General features: G+C 36.1%; 1 protein-coding gene across 1 annotated transcript in view; it reads right to left on the reverse strand.

The window, feature by feature from the left end:
* The window catches only part of EYS (eyes shut homolog), a 1,118,553-nt gene that overhangs the window by 573,202 nt on the left and 527,141 nt on the right, over nucleotides 1–18,210 (reverse strand). The window contains exon 23 of the mRNA XM_074861787.1: nucleotides 7,877–8,136. Within this exon, the coding sequence (XP_074717888.1) occupies nucleotides 7,877–8,136 (260 nt within the window). The remainder of the gene's footprint in view (nucleotides 1–7,876; nucleotides 8,137–18,210) is intronic.

An 18,210-nucleotide genomic window follows, 5' to 3' on the forward strand; every position in this document is an offset into this window, starting at 1 on the left:
AATATTTGAGCAAGCATCTTTTTTTTTAAAAAAAAAGAACAACAAAACACCACAGTTGTCAGATTAAAAGACATAAAAAGGAAAATGGAGGGCATTCATCATTCTGCTTCTGCCTGTCATCCCCACTTGGTTATGGATGCTTTATAGTCTTTTTGTAGCAAATAGTACAGAAGTGAATACATAAAGCACCATTAGGCACATTTTTGATTGCAGTAGTACACATTTTTCCAGCCCATAGAAAAATATAGCTATCTCAAAAAGATATAAAATAAATAAACATACAGTAGGCATGCTACTTTATCTATTATTCCTACAGGTGGAGAAAAATACCATTTCATCACAAAATTTTACTCACTATCTATTACATTACAAAATAAGCAATCCAGGTGTTCAATTTACTATTGAATATTGTCTTTTTTTAACTGACATAAATTACCTCAGTCTTTTTTTATAAAAAAAGTCAATCTCTTTTTCTTAATGACATATACTGTTAAAAATTACATAGAATTATTTAGGTTACTTTTTTGATTCACAGTGAAAACTTCTGAACTCATTCAGCAAGTTTTTCTAAGGAATTTTTGACCTTTCTAGCAATTTTTACAGAAGACCAGCAAAAGTTCCTGTTTTCAACTAAACTGTTAATCAGAAACACTCAAATCTGTTTAAAAGGACATGGAAAAATATTAGCAGTTATTTAACTTTATCTCATTCAGAATTTCTGCATGTCTGTGCTTATTTATAATTTACGAAGGTTGTACAAAGGATGTTTCAAAAAAAGCATATGCTAATAAACCCATTTTAATACACTCTTGATATATGTTCTCAGAGTGAATTATGAAAATAAAGAAGTGTAACACTGTGCATATCACTTGTACAAACAGGAGAGTCAAACCTCAAAATGGATACTGCAAGGTTAGGATTAAAATATTTATTTTATGAATGTACTTGGACATGCAACAATCATACTACTTTCAGATCCAAAAGAATACTTAAAATGCTTATACCTAAGTGGAACTGGTTTAAGGAAAGAATTACCTTGGTAGTTTATTTACATAGTGCTTGTTGAAGCTATGTGATACCTCATGGGTCTAATACGCATGGACTCATACCATTCTTGTATTTTACATGATAGTCAAGCACAATTTAGGTTATTTTGACAAGCTACAACTACTGCCACACATAGCTGTGATCTGGCTGGGATACTTAAACTAAAACTAATGTATGGATGCAATTTTTACAGTGATGTAGACATGTCTCCAAATTATTCCATGTGTTGCAAGAGGAAAGAAAAAAGACAATGGGGGAGACTGACTTAAAATGTTTAACATGTCAGATATATTACTGAAACGAACATTTTTCAGTTGCAAAGAAATCTGCAGTATGTAAAACACCATTCACTTAATGCAGCCAACAAAACTTAATTTGTAGTTTATAATGTGAATACAATTAATTGTTTGAAATCTAAAACAGAATAATTTTTATTTTAAGCAAACTATTTTGTAAAGTGGTACATTACTGGAAAGCCTGAAAATATGTACGGTGCTGTAATGTATCGTTACTGTACCAATATTTAGTACTATGTGTAGGAAAGCAATATGCACATTTAAAGGCAACTACTTACTGCCTTTCCTATTGCCAGTCAAATTTAAGATCCAAACTGTAAATGAATAGCACATGTCAGTGATTTGATGTAGCTGTCCTGACAGATACTTTACAAGGTAGCTTTTCCACATGTCAAACCTGAGCAACATTAAAAATGCAATTTTTGACCTTAGGGTTTTTTATGTGGAAAACCTGAAAGTTTTCTGAACTCAGTTCAAACCATTCTGAACTTCTAAATGAAAAGCTGCATCTAATCAATGGGGAAGAGCAAATGGCACACACTGTCACTTGTGAATCCAGAATTCCATTAGATACGTGCTCAAAATTTCCAATATTGAATTCAAGAAACAACTGTTTGTTTTTTTTTTCCTAGGCGGCTAATAAACAGGCTTGACAAATGTCATTGTAAAGTCTGACAAACAAATGGTTTATTTGTCAAACATTTTACAGTATTTTTCCTGCCACAGTAGAGAAAATGAAGATGTAAACAAAATCTCATTGGTATAACTGCTTACCCACATTTTTTTTTTTAACTTCATTGGAGACAGTACTTCATTTAAACATTTATTTGTCATTTTAGGAAAAATGTGTAATTTTTTTGAGGAAGTGAAGCATATCTAAAATGTAAGTTTTCATAGTAACAAATAGCAACTTCAAGACTTTCAGAAATTAATGGAGATGAAAAACAATTGAAAATCATTGCAATTCTTTGTGTTAGACCATTTACTTTTATTTCTGTATATTTTTAACAGTTCGGGTAGCATGAAAGTGACTTTAATAATATGAGCTCTAAAAATACCTGTGTTCTGTGGAGAACATCACAAGAGCAGCTCATCTAATCTCAAGCCCTAGTCTTCTCATTCTCAACATTAGCACTACTGGGTGTGATAGTATGCTCAAATTTGCTTGCAATTTATGTGCAGGCAGAATGACATATTCGTTTTAGTTTACAGAAATTCCAACATCCTGTGGTAGTTTTGCTGTCAATGGATGAAGCATTAAACACTGTTACTTAAGCCAGGAGAGATGCTATTGTTCCTTCAATTTCTCTGAAATATGGGAAAGGGCTACTGCACGTCTCAACTCTGTCTATGGGATTCTGTGAGCTGCGAAGTGTGGAATATGCAGAGCGTAGAAGCTACACATCTGCTGTTATACTTATGGTCATTTTCATCTCCTTATTCCATTGCAGAGAAATAATACAGAATTTACTTCTGCAGGTAACACAGGACTAACAGGATTCTTTCCCCATAAGATCTCTACTATTTTATTAATCAGCACAGTATCATGGATTATATTTGTCTCCTTACTGTGAACCATTTATGAACCCATGTTTGCAAGCAGCAGAGTTACCACAATAGACCCATAATCATTAGTATAGGTATTTAGGTTATGCATTATAACATAGGTAGGTACACATATCAAAATCAAAGGTGTGTGAAATGTTATACATGGCAAAAAGACTAGTTCCCTTTGTGAATTATGTATGCATGTGTCTGAAAAACAAAGTGGCAGTGAAGGGCTCAGAAATCTGACAGTGGCAATCTCCCATTTATATAACTTCTGTTCTTTAGCATCTACTTATTAGTTCTGCTTGATATTTTAAAGTTTGTGCATTATGGCAATTTTCACTTAGTCTTATTTGAGACATGGGCTGAAAAATATTTTGTCTCAGTTCAAACTTCTATCTGTAAGATGTTATAGACCGAATAAAAATAGTCATTAGCATGCTAGGACAAAGGGTATTAAAAAAGAATATGTTGTACGGAAGAGTTATTGACAGCAGTCTGATAAAAGGGGTGAGGAAATCCTGGAAAGAACTGTTTAAAAGAAGCACTTCAAAAATTACCTTGAAGCATCAGGAAAGGAACCATAAAGTCTTGCTTTTGGAAAAAGCACTTGGAGAATAAAGAAAAAATAGGATGGCTAATTTCAACACAAAATGTAGCTATTGTTTCTCCATAGAGATGACACACTACTCTCCTTAGATCTCATTGACACCTTTCCCTGGAACAAGACATGTAATTTCCCAACACCCTAAAACTGGTGGTTGTAACCTTATGACCCATGCAATTCCTCTTGCATAAGCCAGTTTTTCAGTTCTTAGCTTCTAGCTTTATATCTTTAAAGATATAATGAGCACAAATAAGATGACGTTTTTTACGACCTGTGTGCTGTAATGACACAAATCACTGCTCTGCATTCTTTTGTTTTATTACTCTCTAAAACTGTGTGCTTCCCAGAACACAGAAATCTCTACAGAAGCAATAATCCAGGCAACTGCTAAGGAACTGAGCCCATCTACTACCTGAAAAAATTGTCCTGAGCTGCCTATGTAGTCAGTGACATAAATATTTCTATAGCACTAGCCATTTGACTTTGTATGTCTGCTTTTGGGTGAAATGAATTACCTCAGAAAATGGCTTCCTTCTCTTCATTGACTGTAAATGGAGCACAGGGGGACCTCATCAATGTATACTGTGTATACCTGTACATATACCTCCTCAGTGTAATACAGTGGACTGCTGCATCTGGTAAAATTAATCCAGACTTTCTGGTGTATTTGTTTCAATAATAAGTACATTATTTCATTGATTTCCCTTTTGAGTTTCCTAACTCATTAAAATGCTATTGAACTAACACAAATGCTGACCAAATCATATTTTTGAACAAGGTAGGTAAAGCTTCGGCATGAACACTCTCTCAACATATATATGCAATATACAATGTATTTACATATATGTTCCTGAGCATTTTCTCATCGCAAACTAAAGGTAAGCAGAATATTGTTTCTATTGTATTAAGGAGATTAAATAAGCATCCTGAGCTGAGGATATTACACGGACTAATGAAGCAAGATCTATATCTAATTTTAAAGAAAGAGATTAATTTCTACCTTCTATTATAAGGAGCAGGAATTCTAAAAGCCATCTGAATTCAACAACTTTGTCCTTTCCTTCCTGTCTTTATGTCAGCAATAACTACGTCTGCTGTTCCTACTAACCTTGCCTTGCTTCAGCTCCTAGATATATCTACTAATAATTCTCACAGAATATACCTCTGTTAAAAAAAAAAAAAAAAAAAAGCCTTATTAGAAAACACTAGATGTTTTCTGGTTCATGGTTTATGTTGGCAAATTCTTTTTTGACTTGTTAATTCTCTGTAATATTTATGTGCTTGTATTGCCCCAGATTTCACATTTCTCCGTGATAACTGTTACCTTTTGTCTTCCATTTCATAGTACGCCTGCTGTTGTTCAACAGTCCCAGCCAGAGAGCTTATCTTGCACTCTGTAGTTGCATGCCCTCTCATAGTTTTCCTTCATTTTGAATGCATCTTTTTCATTAATTTCTTTCTTGGAACACAATTGTTCCCAGAAAGCTGCACTATTTTTACCAAACTGTCCTGTCTTCCCTTTGAGTTCCCTTTATGAAACTAACACTTTTGTGCTTGGCATTATCTAGAACAGCATGGTCTAATGTTCATCCTCTAGTTTATTCACCCTCTAGTTCACTTATGTATGCAGTTGAATTGTTCTTTGAATCTTTTACATGTAAATCTTCCAGGGAATTTATGAACAGCTGCTCAGGCTCAGCTACATATATTTCAACATTATTTATATTCTATAGCTTTTCTCATGTTTCCTACCTTTTTCTTCTGTTACACTAAGTTTTCATTTCTGTTATTCAGGTTAATTCCAAGAATGGAATTCTTTAAGAACAGAAAAACATGTTGATAAATTAAGCAATAAAACATTCTATTATTTGCTCTAAGTTGTCCTTTCCTCCTCTGTTTCATCTGCATTTAGTATGTAACATTTCAGGAGAAACTAACGGCAGGATTCAATGCTGGGTATATGCATAACAGCTCAAAAAGCCCTCTCCTCCCAATTGCCTTGATTAAACCCTTGCTTATCAGTTACTGTCAAAGTATGTAAGAGGAGGTTTTTTCTGTACACTTCTTGGGAAAATCGCTCTACTGCAGTGATTCCTAAACTTTTACAATAGCATACCCTACAACATTCTTGCAACCATGAATATACCAGAATACAATTGTAGAGATCACAATTTTTTAAACTGTTTAACCTGCTTGTGTTACAACTTAACTTAAACTCATGGTCTAACACTGTTCTATAATCTATGATATGAGAGCCCAGTTTTGTGTTACAAATGTTATAATCCAGCTCCTTGCAGGAGGCAAACCTCTACAGCTAGAGCAGACACCTCAAAAGGAAGCTTTAAATTTATATTATTTATAGAATTTTAAAAATCTTTAAAGCAAACCCAGACAACTGTAACTCCCTAACATAAACAGAAGAACAAAGATACATAGCTTTGCTTTATACTGCTACTAATCATGATTTCATTATCTCCCTACCAATTTGCTGTAATAATTCTGTCTTAGGCTAACACATTACATCAGGTTTGATTGTGCCCAATTTATACTCTATCAACTTTTGTCTTCTCTGGCCTAGTATGGCATCCCAATCCCAGCTCCCTGTAGTCAGTCAGTGGATATTCTCTTTTTCTTCTAAAGAAGTACTACAGTCAATAGCATGATTTGTGGTCTAATTGTACACATCTCAGATACGGTTTTCTAAAGATAATCTTTAGAATTTGGTAAGGACAGCTACATTTTGCAATTCTTGCTAAGCCAGATTCATACCTTCTAATGACTGGACTGTTAACTACCGGCAAGTTGCTTCATCAACATGCCATTAGGTACTAGGTCAGGTATCTTGGAGTAGTTTAGTTATGTCAGTGTAATCATGACAGGTTTATTGGGAGAGAAGGGAAGCACATGGCAGACAAAAATAGGAAAATAAAAGACAACTGCAGAAATAGATTTCCATAAACTGCTTTCAATTAAATTTCTTCATTTTACCATCTCTCCTTTTTTGGTAAGAGTCCTGAATAAATGGTTGCATTTTTCCTAGCATGAATACTTAACTCATTTCATGAATTATGCAATACTGAAATATTTTCCACTTTCCAAGATTTGTTAGCAGTGCATGTTACTGGTTCACGTAACTCCCCTGCTAGTTCTCTGAAGATTCTTGGCTACAAGCTTCAAGAATCCTTGAAGATTCCAACAAAGTTCCCTGAGAATCTTGGCTGTAAATTTTTTGGATTCTTGAGAAACCGTGCTCAAAAATGTTTTGCAAAGATGACTTTTCTGAGTAATGTTAAGAAAAGACTTGAACTACATGTCTCTCTGAAAATAATTTCTGAAAAAGGTTTCAATACATTGTATTAAAAGCTGCTTTTAAAAAGTAGCTTTTCTAAAAGGTGCTTCGATAGCAACTTGCATACTTCCCCAAGTGACTTTGTTTTTTTAACTCAGCAACTTGTGGTAACCTTTACCTTAATAGTAAAAAACCCCAAGCTATAAATACTGCTGACTTCTACGTATTATCTCCATATCTTTGCAGCTCAGTAAACAATGAGTAATACTATTGTGGTGTAACATTGCAATCTATATATTTACTATCCTTGGTCCCTAGGACACCCCTACATCCCTACTATTTATAGGTATGAAAGTGATGACTTCAAAACCCTGCCTAAATTCCAAATTCAGTAATTGTACTCTCCCTACCTAAATCTTCACTGCAGTTTTAATTAGTTAGTGTTCTTCAATTCCTATGCAGAATTGCATAGCAATGATCTGCATGGTTAAACTGTTGCTCCGTTTCACCTTAGCAGTTCTTGTACATCGAGGGAGAGATTGTGTCTTTTAAGCCATGGCCCAGGAAAGCTGTCAGCACCTGTTGTGATTTTGCTTGTTGTGCATATGGAAAGCAATCCGCTCTACCATTAGGCAGGGGAAGATTACTCCCTTGATGTGCCAGGCCTTCCTGAAAGCTCAGCAGGAAAAGGAACTATTTCCAGCTTGCTCCAATTTTTGTACTTTTAACAATTTGCATATATTTTGTCTATTTCTGCCTGTTTTGTCGATTTATTTTGTCAGCTCTGCTGGCCAGATGCATGTGTATCTCTATGTTGTAAATTGACTCAGTAATTCTGAGTGCTGGAATCTAAACAGACAAAGATTTAGTAAGTACTGTAAGATAAGAAATTAATAGTAGGTGAATTGACAGGTATCTTATCAATCTTTTAACATAACTGATAGACCTGCTGTATCTCATGAAGATTTTATGTGCTTTGAAAGGTACACATTGTTACTTTCGCTGAAGATAGCATTAAATGCCACAAATATTTGCAACTTTTCTGCAGCGCAACAGACAATGGAAAAGATTAACTATACCAGTTCTTACCTGTTTTGCAAATGCACATTGGATTTCCATCGATTTGTGCCAAGCAGGTTGAATTATTTATGCATGGATTGTAAGGCAGCTCACAGGGACTGAAGCGCTGATGACAGAAGTCACCAGTATAAAATGGAGGACAAATGCATACAAACTGTCCCTGCTTAACAGATTCATAACAGGTGGCTCCATTCAAGCATGGTTCAGAATCACATTCATTTATATCTTCACTGCAGTCTGGCCCTGTCCACCCTGCTGTACATGTGCATCTGGAAAAAAAATTAAAAATAAAAAAAAGAGTTGACATGGTGGCAAAATGAAAATCAACAATTTAGCCCTATCAGTTCCAACTATTTCTATTTTAAAAAATAAAAGATTAAAAAAAAATCCATAACCTTTCTGTGCATAGCTTTTTTTCTGCCAATTGTATCAGACTGCACTAAGAATACAGTTATATTCAGGTTTTTCTCCCACAATTTATTTGAGCAAAAGCAAAACGACTTTTTCTAGATCACAGGATTTATCCATTTGCAGAACCACCTAGTTTAGTTAATGCTGACAGAATCATTATGGATCATCTTTAAATTGAAACACCACCACAAATTATCAAATATGGAATGTAAATTTCTTTAAGCTTTAGGATGAGAAAGACATCTTCTCACATGTGTGAAACTACTAAGTAGGTAAGTTATTGTTTGGGTTAAAATGCACCGGTAGCACTCAGCACACTTTTAAGAAAGGTGGTAGGAGGTCAAAGGCACTGTAAATGGTTAGAACAATCCTCTTTTCATGTTGTTCTTTCTCTTTTTTGTATGCTCTTGTGAATACCTGTTATTGACAATACATAAGAGGAACTGGACCAAAACCTGCATTACATCTGATTATAAAGAATCTGCTTCATGAATTAGATAAATATCTATTTTTATTTACAGCATGAATATGAGAAGGTTCTAAAAATTCAAAGATAACAATTTGCTCATGTTTTCAAAGTTTGCAGAGAAAACTTCCTCATTAGCTGCAATAAAAGAAGGCTCTATGTGCTTTAAAAGGCATACATTATTGTTACTTTCACTGAAGATAGAATTAAATTCAACATATATTTGCAACTATTTTGCAGGACAAGAGACAATATGAAAGATTAACTATACCAGCTCTTACCTGTTTTGATTCATATTGATTTGGGGCATTTAACCATTCAAATATAGCTTCATAGTTCTAATTTGATAAAAGGAATTGTTCTTAAATAATAAACAGGTCATTCAATGGAGAATCAATTAGGTAGTTCCATTCTATAAGGCACCTGGTATTGCTTGCCACACAATATACAAATGGCCCCTTTAAAACCAACACAAGAGTTTTTGCTGGGATTTTTAATGTTCTGTGGAATTGGTTTGTGGGGTATAAACTCCATGTCACACGAAATGAAATGAGTATTACTAAGGAACTTTATCATTTGAAAGTCCTGAGTATTTTAGCAATAAGGATTCAAAAATCAGGTTACTGTATGTTTTTCATGGGAGGAAAAATAGTTGCAACTATCAAAACGCATTCAGGCATTCCTAAAGTAACTATGACAAAAATCACGTTTCAGGACTCATTTATCAGTTACAGCACCCAAAATACATTATTTGAAATATGGTTACAAATAAATGTTTTGTTACTCTGTATTTACACACAACAAACATATCTGCTTTTGCTATACATGGTAGCATCAATTTGATACCTAGAGGCAACACCCGCTGAATAACAGTGCACCCACTACTCAGCGCTTTGTTTAATTTTGTCCTAAGTAGTCAATCTATAAAAGTATGAGCCCTTATTATAAATTATCTCCAAATCACTGACACTGAACATAGTAAAACACTCTGTCCATAGATCAAAACAAGTATTATAGATGTTAATTGTTTTACAGCTGCTCTTTTTTTCTTGATTTCAAAGTAGTATGTAGTATCTTGTCTATGTCTCATTTGTAGCTTGGAAAGCTCATTAAATGGAGAGCCTTTCACTTCATATTAGGAGAATGGGATTCAGTTCTTAACTGGTCCAACTGTTATGGGTGTAACTGAGGTGCAGACGAGCAAACATAAAACATGTTCCATTCCCTTTTCCCTAATGAGTTTCATATGGGTGGTGGAGTCACCATCCCTGGATGTGTTTAAGGGTCGTTTAGATGAGATGCTGGGGGATATGGTGTGGGGGAGAACTTTGTAGAGTAGGGCTGATGGTTGGACTCGATGATCCCAAGGGTCTTTTCCAACCTGAATGATTCTGTGATTCTGTGATAACTTCGAGTTATCAAAACTATTCCGTATGGCCACAGGGAACATTATGTCAGATGGAGATCACTGGAACACAGCAGTTATCTACACTACACAACTAGCCTGTCCCACTCTGGCTTCATGCCAGCTTCCAACTAAGATGCAAAGGACAATATTAATGCAAAGGAGACAATTAAAAACATAGTTTTACTGTACTCTTATCGGTATTATTAAGAAGTTGCTGGTGCCTTCATTAAATGTGAAAAAATACACAGAAATGTATGTCAAGGCCCAGTTTTAAGAATCAAGACAACATTTTGTCTTAATGAGAAATGTTAAACAAGGTAAGGAGGTGTTAGGAGTATAGGTGTTAGAAGTATAGAATATACAGCAGAGTTTTTTAACTGTGGATTATCAATTAAGCTACTATATCTGATATTCTTGTAAACTGATCAAAAGGCAAAAACCCAAACAAGCTGTCTTTTTCAAAATGGCTTCATTCTCTACATTAGAAAAAACAAGATGATTTCTAGGATCCTCAAACGAAAAAAGAAAATAGTCATCAATCAGCTTCTTCCTGTTCTTTTTCCAACTTGTAAACTCGGATGAAAAGTTCTAACAGCACTAGCAAAATAAAGTTTTCATATACCTCCTAAAAAGAAAAATGTAAATATGGCAGATGTTCTGTATGCAACTTTGTGTTTATTCCTTAATCATTTAGAAATTATATAAACTTTTTGAACTTATTGGCCAACATTTGGTGTTTAAATGCCAAATTTTATAAAAACAATCTAAAGATGTGAGTTATATATATATAAACTATCATATTAATCAAACATATTAATCAAAATCTCATTAAGCATGAAAGTTTGCTATGACCTGTAAATTTCTCTGCTGTATTTGCTAGGCATATAGTCAGAATATTTTTAGAAACTCTGTAAATCTAGAAGATGCTTATTCAGTCTAAAACTTACATAAAGCTAAATAAATATAAATTTAAAAGACTTATATTTATACATAAGTTACTTTGGGTATCTGAAACAATTTTATCATCACTAAACTCAGAATATTAAAGAAATTCTCTCTTAAAAACAAACAAAATCACTATCTTTATTCAGAAATAGTCGTAAATTCTGAGGTTAATTTTTTTCCAATTCTTAAAAGAATTTTGGCATTTATGAAAAAATTACAAAATTATAAAATTATAAAAAAATAAAGCATATAATCCCTTTCCAGATTAACTATGAAAATATTTTACTTCCCTTACACAATACAGCAAACAGCATCTTATCCTTTCATACCCTAACTGCATACCTCTTTTTGTAACTTTTATGTACAACAATAAGAAGATAACTCATCAGAAACATCAGGAACAGTCATGTTCCACTCTTTCTGTTCTATTCTTTACAATCAGTTGTGAGAAAAACTTTGTGGAAAAAAAAAGCCAAAAATGTTAGTTTTTGTTGAAAACAATTTGACGAGCTGTTGAAATGATACTGCAATTTTAAACAACTAAAGCTTCTATTAAACAGTAGAATAATCTATAACATCTTCAAAAAGAGAAATAACACACTAGCAAGGAAGCACGCACTTTTGTGCTTCTCTAATGAGAGAAACAGATTTACGTAGATGTAAAAATTCTTAATTTTAACTAATTCCCCTTCCTCCAGAATCCATATAAGTATTTTCTTTTAAATAACCAAATTCAAATACTTCAATTGATATTACAAAATCAAATCATGCATGATTTTCTTTAAATTATTCATTTTAATAATATAAACTCCACAAGGTGCTTTGATTGTGACATGTGTAAAACTCCTCCAACATATAGATCAGCTTTCATAAGTATTATCTGTTGACTTTCCATACATCTCTCCATAGATTTAAGAGCCTTCCATACAGGCCCAAATAACAGGAGAAGGTAATGAAAATATACAATATAAATTATATCCTTGGTTTTGTATTTTACTACCTGTTTAAACATTAAAGTCAGAGTTAATAATTGCAAGCTATAGTCATGAATGGTAACCAGAAAAACTAATACTAATGTTATAATTTCCTCTATCTCTATATGATGAGTTAAGTATTAAATTATTTGGTTCTCACCCACTTGAAAACTTCCTTTTTATTTCTCACATTGCAGTGAAATGTATTGGTACCACCTGCTTTATGTTCTACCTTACAGGTTTTAAGGAAGCAAATAACAGGGAAGAGTCTTCAGAATCCCTGAATGGTTGATGTTGGAAAAAGTCTCTGAGGCTCATCTAGTCCTCCTTGCTCAAGACAGAGTCATCTAGAGGTTTCTCAGGTCTGCGTGCAGTCTGTTTTTGAGTATCTCCAAAGGTGGAGACTCCACCACCTCTCTGGGCAAACTGTTCTAGCACCTGAACACCCTCATATCAAAAAAAAAAAAAAAAAAAAAAAAAAAAAGGGGGGGGTTTATCTTAAAGTAGAATTTCATGTATTTCAGCTTTTGCCCACTACCTCTTGTCCTGTCACTGGATATCACTGAGAAGGGTCTGCCTTCACCTTTTCAATCCCTTCCATCAGTTATTAACACACATTGGCAAGAGTTGCCCTGAGCCAAAGCCATTTTTTCAGCATGCCAACCATAAAGGCAATCTACTCTGAATCTTAAGAGTTCTAAAGTGACTATCAATTAGAAAATCCTATTGGTAGGCTCATTCCAAGCTAGCTCAGCTAGAAGCTCTGGAAAAATGCCAAAGCTTGACAAAAGCAGTAATACAGATGTTTATACCAGAGCAAAACAGGAGCCATTTTTTGCTTTCAGACATCTTACAGCAGAAAAAGAGAGGAAAGCGGTATTTTCAGTCCTTTGTACTTTGTCCCAAATTTTCAGGAAATATCAGTCAAAGCACTTGCCGTTGCCACATATACAGGTGTTTCTACACAAAAAAAGTACAATATTCAAGATGCAGCACAACTGTTTTTTCCTTAGTGGTTCAGTCAAAGCAACAGGAATCCTAAACTGAACCCTGAGATACACTGTGCCCATCATTCAACTGCTTCTGTTTGACAGGATCTTTATGAGAAATGGCAAGATACTCAGCAAAGTTTAGGTTGGCCTCTTAGCTATACAATACACGCAACAATGGTTCATTCTACAGTAAGAGTTTATGTTGTCTGGTGCATTCAATCAAATCAACTAACAGCCTGAAAAACCACAGTGCTCAGTGATGAATTTATTCCTTGTAAGCTAGAGGCTATTGGACCATCTGAAGTAGTAAAATGAGAGCTCACTTTCAGTACATGCACAGCTTTGAATTTAGAGCACCAATACACACCACAAAACTCCAAAAACATACACTTCCAGTCACCACAGAGGCTTCAAATATTCGTTTTTCTCTCTCTTTCCTCCCATAAACATTTCTTATATTCTCTGAAAGCTTAACACAGTCTTTCTTCCTCAGGCTATCTGACCCATCTTACATGCTCCACCAGCTTTCACCTGCAAAAGCCCTGTTATGAGTTTATCTCTGATGTTCTTCCACTGCTACTACTTCTCTGTTCTCATATGTCAATCCTAGATGTCCTCCTCAAATTTTCACCCATGTCTCTCCTCCCCTCCCCTGAATTCACGTGAGCCTCCCTTTACCCTCATTTCCATTATTATTTCAGGTTGACATAGCTCTTAGCGCTTAGGGATATAGTGCTTAGGGATATGGTGTAGTTGAGAATGGTCAGTGTTAGGTTAATAGTTGGACTAGATGATTTTCAAGGTCTTTTCCAACCTAGATGATTCTGTGATTCTATGATTCCTTCTCTACTTTCTTCCTAGAGCTCTCCATTTGTAACCAACCAAATGTGACACAGATTAACTAATTAAGGTAAAGATTGGTGGCAGCCTGGGCTGCAATGCTCATGCCCTGATGGAATTCAGAATCTTGAGAGATATGGGCCAGTTGATGAGTAGAGTCAGGACTTGAATTTTAGAAGAGCAAACTTCCAGCTGTTTAAGGAACTAATAGATGGGAACCCCTAGAAAACTGTCCTCGGACAAAAGAGTTTAACAGAACTGGCAGCTCTTTAAGGACATTTTCTTTTAGAGCACAACAGCTCTTGATTTCCACATGTAAGAAATCAAGCAAAGAAGGCAGGACCCCAGCATGGCTTTAGTAAATGACCTCCTGGACAAACTGCAATGTAAGAAGGAAATGCACAGGCAATGGAACAAGGGACATGTATCCTGGGAAGAATACAGGATGCTGCCCGGATGTGTAGGATGGGATTAGGAAAGCTAAGGCATATTTGGAGCTGAATTTGGCAAGGGATGCAAAGAATAATAAGAAGGACTTTTACAGGTATGTTGGCCAGAAAAGAAAAATTAAAGAAAATGTACTTTTGCGATAAATGAGACAGGGGAACTGGTGACAGCAACACAGAGAAGGCTGAGATAGTCAACATTTTTTTTGCCTCAGTTTTCAATGCTAATCTCTCTTCCCACATCCCTCAAGCCTCTGAACCTCATGGCAGGGACTGGTTTTAGACCACCTCAGGAACCTGAACGTACCTAAGTCCATAAGACTCAATGAGATGCACCCCAGGGTCCTGAGGGAATTGGCTGATGTAGTTTCCAAGCCACTCTCCATCACAGCTGAAAAGTCATGGCAGTCAGGGAAAGTCCCCAGTGACTGAAAAAAAGGAAACATCATGCCAATTTTTAAAAAGGTTAAAAAGGAGGACCCTGGGAACTACTGACCTCACCTCTGTGCCTGGAAAGATCATGGAGCAGATCCTCCTGGAAACTATACTAAAGCACATGGAAAATAAGGTCATTGGTGACAGCCAACATGGCTTCACTAAGGGCAAATCGCGCCTGACAAATTTGGTGGCCTTCTATGACTGGGTTACAGCACTGGTGGAAAAGGAAAGAGCAACTGACATCATCTACCTGGACTTGTGCAAAGCATCTGACACTGTCCCACATGACATCCTTGCCTCTAAACTGGAGAGACATGGATTTGATGGACGGACCACTCAGTGGTTAAGAATTGGCTGGATGGTCGCACTCAAAGTGTTTTGGTCAATGGATTGGTGTCCAAGGGGAGAGCTGTGACAAGTGGTGTTCCTCAGGGGTCAGTGCTGGGACCAGTGCTGCTTATCATCTTTGTTGGCAACATGGACAGTGGGATTGAGTGCACCTTCAGCAAGTTTGCTGATGACACCAAGCTGTGTGGTGCGGTCAACACGCTGGAGGGAAGGGATGTCATCCAGAGGGACCTTGACAGGCTTGAGAGGTGGACCCCACCTGGAGTACTGTGTCCAGCTCTGGGGCCCCCAACATAAGAAGGACATGGACCTGTTAGAGTGAGTCCAGAGGAGGCCACGAAGACGATCAAGGGGCTGGAGCACCTTTCCTATGAAGAAAGGCTGAGAGAGTTGGGGTTGTTCAGCCTGGAGAAGAGGAGGCTCTGAAGAGACCTTATAGTGGCCATCCAGTACTTAAAGGCAGCCTACAAAAAAGCTGGAGAGGGGCTTTTTACAAGGGCATGTAGTGATAGAACGAGGCGTAATGGTTTTAAACTGAAAAGGATACACTTAGATTAGATGTAAGGAGACACTGGAACAGGTTGCCCAGAGAAGTGGTGGATGCCCCCTCCCTGGAAGTGTTCAAGGCCAGGTTGGATGGGGCTTTGAGCAACCTGGTCTAGTGGAAGGTGTCCCTGCCCATGGCAGGGGGGTTGGAACTGGGTCATCTTCAAGGTCCCTTCCAACCCAAACCATTCTATGATTTGATGATTCTAGGACTTTTGACACTGCTTGTATAAAGCCTTCTGCTGTATGCTGATTGGCAGTACAGGGGCTCAAGCCTTGCCAGGCCTGAGCTGGGTGGTTTTTGTTTAGCCCCTGTGTTGGGACCCAGTCACTGCTGCCTCTCCCGCTCCAGCTTCAACTCTGGGAATAGCCCCTGTAGGAGCGGGTGACACCCTCTCTCCCCTGCAGTCACTGACTGACAAACCACAGCCCTTCGTGCTGGGAGGGCTGGGGACCACAGCCAGGCTACAGCTGGCAGCCCAGGAGAAGGAAGTGGGCTGTGACAGGGAAGCACCCAAGACTGAGGATGAAACTAGTTTCTTAGTCTGATCTACATTACAAGAGTAATAGTAGTATTTATTCTGTTCTTTTTTTACATACTCTTAACATGGGACATACATAGTAAACTTTATGAAGCAGCAATGGGGCAGAATTTTTAAATGATTGAGGCAAAGTCATAAAGGGTAATAATGGCAAAGACTAAAATTCCTATTTCTTTTATTGCTGTGGTTAAGAAGGCAGGACCAATTAACTCCTGAAATGAAAATGCTGTGTTATAAACTTGCTCACTCATTGCCCTTTTCTGAGGTGTGACAGAAAACTTTTGGTTAATGTGAATAACAGGAAGATCATTTCCACACCAGTGCTTTCTACTTCAAGCTCCTGAAGTGAATCATACAGTTCAGTGCAGGTGTACAACCAATCCCCGAGGTCTACCTGACTGTTGTAAGGGGTGCTGGGCACTGTGAAAGTACTGCACTATCTCAGCCATCATTTGCTATAAAGGAAATAGTGCAGGTAGGTTTATGAACTTAAGAGCTCTCTATCAGACACACAAAGAACTATCTGGACAAACCATTTTCCTCAAATTTAAAAACACTACCTAACAGTCTAAATAATTCAGCTACTTTAAAAAATTCAATTCCATAGATTGTTGTTTTGTTTTTGGTTTTTTTTAAACTATATTATCTTCTTCAGTCTGATATGCTATGAATCCCTGATATTTCAGAGGCAGATGTATTCCTTTACTAAAAAGGTAGTCCAGCAGTGAACAGTTTCACATAAATTTCTCATAGAACTGAAGAAGAAATGGTTTTAAGAGTTTTTTGGTATGTGGATCTGATAGAGCTTATGTAATTTTAATAATTACAACCAAAATAATAAATACTTATTCCCTCTAGCTTTACATATTCCCGAGCACTGAAGCAATACATATAATTGTCTTTTAAAAAGCAGGCATAAAACTGAAGTGTATCAGATATGTAACTATCTAATTTTCATCATGTCCTACTCAAAGTATACCATAAACAGAAGACTCCACAGCAACTGCTTGATTTCTCCTCATTTTTTAGTGTTTTCAAAAGCTAGAACTATAGTTTTAGAATATATTCCTGATGCACATGTTAAAAAAGTTATTTGTATTTTCTCATTCTGTAGACAGATTGATACATCTTTTTCTGGTTTTAGATTTCTGAATTAGATATCAGAAGGATTAACCCTTTTCCATAGAAAACATGAATACAAATAGATAAATAAATTCTGCAAATACAATATGCTGAACCCCTTTGGCTTGTTCTTAAAGCTGGAAATAGAAGCAGATATTGATCACAAACTAGAGAAAAAAGCATTTGGGAGGTATATTGCTGGTAAGAGTGATAAAAAGTTTGTTTCTGCTACTATAATAGTGTATAATTTGCATGTCTGACGCATACAGAAAAACTTCAGAGGGCTGAGGTAGTTTTCATTCCCTCCCAGTTTAATTGTTTCAGCCTTTTTATCCTTGTCCTTTGTCTCATTTTTTTAGGATATATTTCTCTGATCTGTATACTTTTGCTCCCATAATGCTCTGCTCACATTTTTCCTTTTACTAACAATAACTGAAATTTATTCCTAATATTCTGTGTATTCAGGAAAAAATGTTTTAGAGGAACAAATAGACAAAGTTGTATTTGCTTGTTTTCCAGACATTTTTTTCCTTAATCCTCTATTTGAAGCAATGAGTTCACACAGTCACAAGGGAACGTTCAGCCCAATGAGACAGCAAGCTATACTTCAGCTTTTACTTTAAGCTGTAATTCAGCTGAAATGCACACTTTTCTGGTTTAGGAGACAGAATTTTACATCCTACAAAGTGCATTTCAACTTTCAACTTCCAATTTTTTAATGCAGCTTTTTTTCTTCTTCCATTTTTCTAAATCAAAATACAAGATACATCTTACATCAGACTGGATGCAACTTTCAGACTACTGGATCACAGAGATGAGGTATACCAAGTTCCTTTTCAGATCAGTCAAACTATTTGCATATTTA

This window comes from Strix uralensis, chromosome 3, assembly GCF_047716275.1.
Source record: "Strix uralensis isolate ZFMK-TIS-50842 chromosome 3, bStrUra1, whole genome shotgun sequence".
NCBI lineage: Eukaryota > Metazoa > Chordata > Aves > Strigiformes > Strigidae > Strix > Strix uralensis.